Here is an 8,739-nt window from a genome sequence, read left to right on the forward strand (position 1 = left end):
GTGCTTAGAGAATAGGGGGAAATAAGCTTTTGGACAAAGGTCTTGAACCTTGTTCAAGTTGGTGATCCCCACTACTCTACACTTTGGTTGTGTGAGAGTTTGTTTGTGTTTTCATTCTTTTGTTCTTCTTGTTCTTTTTATTTACTTGTATTATTATAGTATTGAGTTTGTAATCTTCTTTTCTACGTCTTTCTATTTACTTGTATTTTGAGCAATTGAGTTGTAATATTTATTTAATCAATTACCTTGTCTATTGTATTTTTGCATAGAGTTGTATTTTGGTTTTTCCACTTTTCCATTGAGCAATACACATATATTCTCTAACAGATAGTAAACTGAGTAGATACACGAGTAATCCAGGGTCTGACCACTGGAAAGGAATAACAAGAGTACTTAGGTACTTGCGATTTACTCGTAGCTATGGGCTGCACTATACTAAATATCCAGCAGTACTTGAAGGGTATTGTGATGCTAATTGGATATCTAATATGAAAGACTCAAAATCTACGAGTGGATATGTGTTCACACTCGGTGGTGTAGCTGTATCATGGAAATATTCTAAACAAACGATAATAGCTAGATCCACGATGGAATGTGAGTTTATTGCCTTAGACAAGTGTGGCGAAGAAGTTGAAGGACTTCGTCAATTTTTAGAAGATATTCCAGAATGGCCTAAACCAGTGCCAGCTATTGGCATACATTGCGATAGTCAATTTGCAATTGGTAGGGCACATAATAATTTGTATAATGGTAAGTCTAGACATATACGTCGTAGATACAATACCATTAGACAACTACTCTCAACTGGAGTTATCTCTATTGACTATATGAAGTCAAAGAATAATATTGCGGATCTGCTAACCAAATGATTAAATAGAGAGTTGGTTGAAAAATCATCAAGGGGAATGGGACTAAAGCCCATGAATCAAAAATCAATACAGTAGACACCCAACCTAGTTGATTGCAGATCCCAAGATTTATGTTCAAATGGACAACTAAAACTGTAAAAACTATGTTGGATCACTGTGGGGGTTATCCTCATTGTCCATTCTTATGATGAAACAATGATAACTGTAAGGAAAAGGTTTAGCTATGCTTTTAATGATTTCTTTCTTATGCGTCGAAATGTCGAGCATAGTAATATGGGATACTCTTAATTAAGAAAATTACCTATGTGAGAGAGAAGATGGGGCGCTTCTATAGGAATTGAATATGACTCAATTCCTGAAATATCTCTTGCAAAACCAGGGAAATGTTCAGGGCCAAAAACGATCATAATATTGAGAACCAAAATATGTCAGGAAAGATTTATGTGTTTGGTATATCATCGTTTACACGAATGACAGAACAGTTCAAAGACACCGCGTTTACTGATCAGACAGTAAAATAAATATACTTACACAAGGGAATGTTCATAGGATAACACCCATCTATCCTATGCGGGTTTCTAATGTTGAACTCTATTACCTAGGTCTATTTCTTTTGTTGTTTTTCCTTGAGTCAGTTTTTCATTCACGTGGGGGATTGTTATAATTTTTGTGTTGAATAGAAAAACCAAATTGCCCCACATTGGTTGTAAGAGAATTTTCTCTTTTCTCTTAGCCTATATAAAGTAGTCTATGTTTAGTAGTTTCGAGATAGGAAAAAATCCTTGTTTATATTTATATTATGATTTTTAGTTAAATGTTTTATATTCTTAGTGTGTTAGTGTGGTAGAATTCAAGCTTATTTGGTTCGGCAGAATAATTGATCGAAACTTCGAATTTGTTTTAAGGAAACGGTGTGCTACACAGGCCTCGATTTTTATTTTGTGTTGTTTATATTAATATTATATTTATTTATATTATGTTATTTATAATTATAATATTTATGTATCTTTAATTTAGTAGATATAAAGTATTAATTTATCATATTACTTATATTCAAATATTATATCTAATTACGCTATATTTTTCCGACAAATAATTCATCATGAACAATGATCTATATTTTAAGTTGTATGCATTTTAGTATGCTTACATGGTTAGTCTGAACTTTTCAGAATGGTATATTAATTGGTGAAATTGAACTTGAATCTCTTCCCGTCAGCATCCCTATTACTCGTTTAGCCTTAACTAGTCTTCTTTCCAAGTGTTATATGTATATACAATATAAATATGAAAAATGCTCTATGTTTGATTTCGGGTAGGTTAGATTTTATGTTTTGGTCTGGAATTAATGTCAATGTATGCACAATAACTCAATGGCACAATATCCATTAAAAGTTGCAAAAAATCGATTATAAATAGATATAAAGGCAAAAATATCAGTTAACAAGATATATATATTTATATATGAGAATTTTTTTTTCACTTTTCGCTCCACCGATAGGGCTCTCAGTGTTCTCGATCTATGAACAGTTTTCGGCGCGATTTTTTTACGATCGTGTATATTATAACTATTTAGAGCATTATGCGAATTTTTAGAAAATTCTGAATAGCTTACAGTACCGACAACTAAGTTCAAATATATTGTTGCACGCGTGACTAATTTTTTTTATGCGTGTAGAAAACAACATGTTTGAACCTAGCTTTCAGTACTGTAAACTATTCGAAATTTTCTGAAAATTTGCAAGATGCTTTAAATTGCTACAATATACACGGTCATAAAAAAAATCGCGCCGAAAACTGTTCACGGATAAAAAAACACTGGAGCCCCACTAATAAAGCTTAAAATATATATATATATATATATATCCAAACTATATACTAAGAGCCTATAACTCCTTAGGTAGAAAATTGGTATAACCTTTTGATATAATTCCAACTCAAGTCCTTTTTGTTTTTAATGAATGACTTGACCAACTAATAGATCAACTTCAATATTTTTTTATGCTTATTTTGTGGGCATGATGCAAAATGACCCTTAATATTGTGTGAAAGTAAGTAAATATCCATGCTTTTAATTTTGTAGTAAAATAGCCTAATCATCTATTTAATATCACATATTACCAAATACACCATTTAACAAATTACTATTTTATTCTAAATATTTTAATATTATGGTATATGTATATTAGTTTTTATTTTAGAGTTATTTTGATTTTTTTTCGTTTTTTATGTGTTGTTGAATGATATACCATACAACAAAATATATATACTGAGTTGAAAAATAATATACCATCAAAACTTACAAAATTATTACTAAAAAATGTATATACTATGTTAACAAAGTTATATACTACCATTCAAATGTATATACCATGATACAAAATTATATACTACCACTATGTATAATAAAATAGAAATTAAATATCACAAAAAAAAATTATATACCATACCACAAAAAATATATACACTAATTGGAAAATAATATACCAACAACCTATAAAAAACTTAAAAAATCAATATAACTTTAAAATAAAAACTAATTAAACAAAACTAATATACATATATCACTATATTAAAGTCATACAGTCCTAAATAAATAAATAAATTATAAAAAATGACAATTTAGGTAATCAACAATGTAAAATGGTCATTTATCTACAATTTTAAAAATAAGGACATTAGCTTCTTGATGGCTTTATTTTGGGCCATTTCTTATAATTTCTCCTTATTTTGTCATTTTTCATATTCCTTTATTCAATTTTTATTAGTTAATAGTCCATAAATGTACCTATATACTCATTTAATGGTTACTTTTTATAAGGAAAAAGTTGAGAACTACCAAATTTTAAGAGTAGTTAACTAAAATTAGACACTAAATATATTTAGTTGAACTTTACCCATTATTATCATGAGATTTTCCAAATTACCCTTATTTGAGCACATGATTCTAAGTGTTGTTGTAATGTGTATTATATGTCTCATATTATAGTTAAATTGGAAATACATTCTAATTGTAATGTGTTTAAGGAGAAAAAAAAAACATGTAATCGAAGGGGTATAATGGGTACATCAATTGAAAATTTGGGTACTAAAATAAAAGTTAAAAATAGTGGGTAAAAATTAAAGTGGATCATTTAAAATAGGTACACGATCTAATTTCCATTTTTTATAATTGATAGATATTGGGTTTCTAGCCCAATTTTAATTTTAACACAACCCTTATCTTGTTTTGGTTTTTTCTTTTTCAATCACTCTAAAGTCTCAGCAATGATTTTTATCTAATCTATCTTTTTTTTTTAAAATCATTTTATTTGATTTATCATAGACAAGCATCGTTATTCTACTTTAATCTATGTTGTTTACAGCATATTTACTTTTTTTTAGCAAAACACCATATTTACTTAATAACAAAACTATAATTGAAATTATTTGTTTTTATTTGATCTATTTAAATATTTTTGCTTTTAACTATTTTATTTAAAAGAAATATTGATACTTATTTTCCTTTTTTATTTAAAAGAATTCATATTTATCTTTTTTTTCTTTTTTTATTATTATTTTTATATTCTTAGTCTTCTATTTGTTAAATGTTTAATTTTTTTGGGTTTATATCACTATATGTTCTTAATTTTTCTAAAAAGTATCACTTAGCTCTTTAAATTTGATTTTGTATCACTTAAGTCCCAAACTTGCTAAATGTGTATCATAAAAATACATAATATGCAACAAAAATTGATTTATGACCAAATTAATTATAAAAAAAATTAACTCATTTAAAAAAAAATCACACTTATAATTGTAACAAATATCTATGATTGAATATATAATCAATTATTTTTTAAATAATCAATAATTTTACAATGGGTGTGGCGCTAATCATCTACTAATATTATATACCTACACATCAACGGTAAGAATATTATATTCGTAGATTACATTAAAATTAAAAATATCTCTTTTAAAAACTTTAAGGATTCAATGTATAAAATAAAAAAAAAATAGTAAAACTTTAGAAGTAAAGATATGGTTATAATATAACCATTCCTATCATTTAAGAACACTCTCAATAAGTGTTCTACTCTATTCTTTAAAATTATTTCTCAAAATACATATTTTTCTATTTTACCTATAAATTTTATATTATATCATACATCAGTTTCTCTATATATTTCTCTACATCATTTAAATATTATATTTTTAAACATATTTTATTACTTAAAGTAAAATAAAATAATTAAAAAAGAAATAATAAATATATTCTAAATGAAGCAAAAAAAACTTATAAAGAAAAATAATAATATTAAAATATTATATAAATGATATGTAAATGTAGATATAGTTTAATTGGAGTTTGTGCATAGCTATTATAAATATATGTATAAAGGAGCTGATGGAAGATGTTTTTATGAGTTTTAACTAAATATTATAGAGAAAGTGTATTACAAAATATATCACCAAACCATACATTTTTGTAATTTATCTCAAACTTTTACATTATACCATACATCTGCTTATTTATTTTTTCTCAACATTATTTATATATTATATTTTTTAAAATATTTTATTCATTTTAAAAAATAAAATAATTAAATATAATAATATCACACTTATATATATACAAAAATTTATAAAAAAATAATAAAATATTTATTACTTGATGAATAGTATTTCACCATATATAAAGAAATACTATTTATTTAGATAAAAAAATATAACTTTACATTACCTATTGAAAGACTACTTAATCAATTTTTCTCAATATTATAAAAAAAAAACACATTTTACCTTGAAGCTTTTTGTTTTTGGGTAAATATTGTCCTTCAAAAATATCTTCGTTTTTCTGCCATATACAGTTTTCTATGAAATGTGTGGCTTTTTTTATAAAAAAATAAAATTAAATAAATCGTCGTTTTTAAGAAAATAAGGATGTTGTTGTAAGAAAGATGCCGTTTTTCGAAAACATTGTCGTTTCTTAAGATTGTTGTTGCTTTTGAGGAAAATTGTCGTTTTACTCTCACACGGGGAAGGAAAGGGCTTAACGGCGGCCCGTTTTAAACTGTAGAGATCAAGAGGACTTGACTTGTCTACGTAGCACAACGAAACCTCTGTGTCTCTGTGCCTGTCTATCCCCAGCGCAGCTTCCCTTGAATCGTAAGTTATTCTTCTTGGCTTTTTTTTTATTATTATTATTTAGAAAAAAATTAGATATGGAAGTTTGAATGCTTTTATAAGAATATTGTTGTGGATGTGTTTTCTTGTTATTGATTCTGCTCTTTTGTCTGCAAAATTTATGTGTTATAAAATTGTTTCAAGGACTTGCCATTTTTGTTTTTACGTATAGATTAATGGGTTGTTGCAATTTTTTTTCTGTACATATATTCTGCTGTGAGTTTGGTATTTTTTTTTATAAAAAAAAAACACACCCGCCATGTGTTTGATCAAATGCCCAACAGAGTTCGCACTTGAATAAGTTTGGTGGCATGTCTAGTTGAAGAACCATTCACCATTCTAGTGCAAATAATTTATTTATTTTCTTGTTTATGTACTGGCTTTTGGTTTTGTTGCGTCAGTCAAGGTCTTGTTGTGGTATAGACTATAGAACGTCGAACACGCTATAGATGAGTATTGTTTTTAAATTCTCTTTTAAGTTTTGAAAGAGAAATTTTGAATTGCAAAAAGACATAAGATTTGTAAAAATTAGTGAATCTTTGATCATCAAAAGTTGATAGGAGAAAGACCGTTTGGCCATTACTTCTATTGCAAAATGAAAAGTTCGCTTCCTCTTATCATTGCTGAGATTTGATTTGACTCTTTTATGATAGCCGAGTTTGGGTAGTTCTTCATTTGATATCTGTTGCACTTCTTCATTCGATTGTGATTTTTTTTAATATTTATTTATTATACCAGCTTATTGTTCTCTTATCCGGCATTTATGATTAGCTTTATGGGTTACTTTTGATTTGTAGCTTTTACTTTGTGCATCTGTATATTAATGAAGCTACTACTTTGTGAGCTATTAGACTGTGAACTAGTTTTTGCTTGGATGTTACATGACATGATCTTGCTGTTGATATGCTTGTGTTTTTTTGCTCTTTTACTCGTTTAGACATATTTTTATATGCCATTTCAATATAAAACGTTCTTTCATGAAGTTTGCAGAATATAAGTGCCAGTTTTGCTTGTTCATTTTATTAGGCAATATTTTACTTGAACAAGTTTAACCCATGAACTGCAAACTGCATAATACTTCCATTACTATTTATAATCCTGTCTCTTTTGTCTTCAGAGTTTGATTTCATTTCCTCCAAGTTTTTTCTGAAATGGGTGGGCTGCCGACAGACAACACTTCATCTACTTTAGCTTTGCCAAGTTCTCAGCAAAAACATGAAACACCTACCAATAAGCCTGCACCTGAAACAAAGCCGAAGAAGAAGATTTGCTGTGCCTGCCCAGATACCAAGAGGCTGAGAGATGAATGCATTGTGGAACATGGGGAAGAAGCTTGTACAAAATGGATTGAGGCCCATCGTAAGTGTCTCCGAGCTGAAGGCTTTAATGTGTAGTGCTAATGCTATAAAAGATGGTTGAGTTACACAATAAAATGATTTGACAATTTTGGAATACGAACATCTGTTTTAGGATAAGATAACATACAGGATGATATCTCGAAATTCAAGAATAATGCAAGGAAGGACACATTTTCTCGCCTGTTTTCTGTCACATTGGATAATGTTAGTAATACCCTTCTTTCTATGAAGGAAGAAAACAGTGAGTACTTGATTGACATTTCAAATGGATGATTCCATTTATTTACCATTTTGTCTTGGCTATATTATTCATTTTGACTGGTACTTAAACCATTTCACATCTTACATGTGTTGATGAAATATCTGAAAAATGCTTATGAAATGAGCTTGTATTCTTCGTTCTTCCAAAGTTCAGGAGAAGTAAGAGAAAAGAGATACGGAAGCTAATTAAAATGACTATTGATTCGAATAGCATGCTCATGTGAGAAGACATCAACTCCATCTTGGTGTTCCTGTATCTACCAAAAAGTGGAGAATTTCTGCGCAAAATATGATCATTCATTTATGCTTGATATTGATATGCTTATGTTCTTTTGATATGAAAATTGCCCCGGCTCGTGAATATTTGGGGAAGCCAGTCCAACTTCTCAAGAGGTTTGCTTTTATTTTACTGAAGATTAAGCATCCAGGAATTTTCTAAGAATCCATGGAACATATAAAATTATTGAAAATGAAGCCACCATGTGAGGACCAGAATCACATTCTAGTCTATCTCTAACCAACCAATTCTCAGCCGTCGAACCAAGCTATTGACACTTCATCAGAACCAATTGTGGCGCTAAATTGGCCCAAAACAAACTCCCCCAAGGCCCCAACCCCAACTAAGAGACTAACTCTTTCAAAAATTTAAAAACAAATAAAGTGATTTTTTTTTTCTTGTACATATTTAGACATTTTCTGGTAATATATTAGAATTAGATTTATTCTTTTAATATGCGAAGGAAAAAAAATTATATTTTTAAAAGTATACATAAGATTTTTTTTCTTGAGAAATAAAAAAGCAATCTTTACTGCTACAAAAAAAAAAGCAATCTTTACTAGTTCTAATTTGTTTTTAGTATAATTAAAAAAACAAAAATATACATAAATATGTATATATTGGATTAATAAGTTCGTATAAAGAGATTATTATGCTTTCTTACAAAATCATAAATTATACAAAATTGATTTTAAATAAAAAGATTAATTATACATTTTTTTGTGTTATAACAAAGAAATTAAAATAAAAAATACAAATAACATATAATATGTAAAAAATGTAATTTTACTAATAAATTTATAGT

The 8,739-nt window shown here is 28.0% G+C and overlaps 1 protein-coding gene across 1 annotated transcript; it reads left to right on the top strand.

Annotated features, from left to right (window-relative positions):
• The first annotated feature begins 5,872 nt into the window (after window positions 1-5,872).
• Window positions 5,873-7,685, top strand: LOC133796786 (cytochrome c oxidase copper chaperone 2). The gene is made up of 2 exons (XM_062234446.1): window positions 5,873-6,020; window positions 7,156-7,685. The coding sequence occupies exon 2, from the start codon at window positions 7,190-7,192 to the stop codon at window positions 7,430-7,432; it is 243 nt and encodes an 80-aa protein (XP_062090430.1). The 5' UTR covers window positions 5,873-6,020; window positions 7,156-7,189; the 3' UTR covers window positions 7,433-7,685.
• Window positions 7,686-8,739: the final 1,054 nt, after the last annotated feature.

The sequence above is a fragment of the Humulus lupulus genome, chromosome 8, assembly GCF_963169125.1.
Source record: "Humulus lupulus chromosome 8, drHumLupu1.1, whole genome shotgun sequence".
Taxonomy (NCBI): Eukaryota; Viridiplantae; Streptophyta; class Magnoliopsida; order Rosales; family Cannabaceae; genus Humulus; species Humulus lupulus.

Excerpts from the sequence above, each read along its gene's own strand:
- LOC133796786 (XM_062234446.1), top strand. The coding sequence starts at position 7,190 with ATGGGTGGGCTGCCGACAGACAACACTTCATCTACTTTAGCTTTGCCA.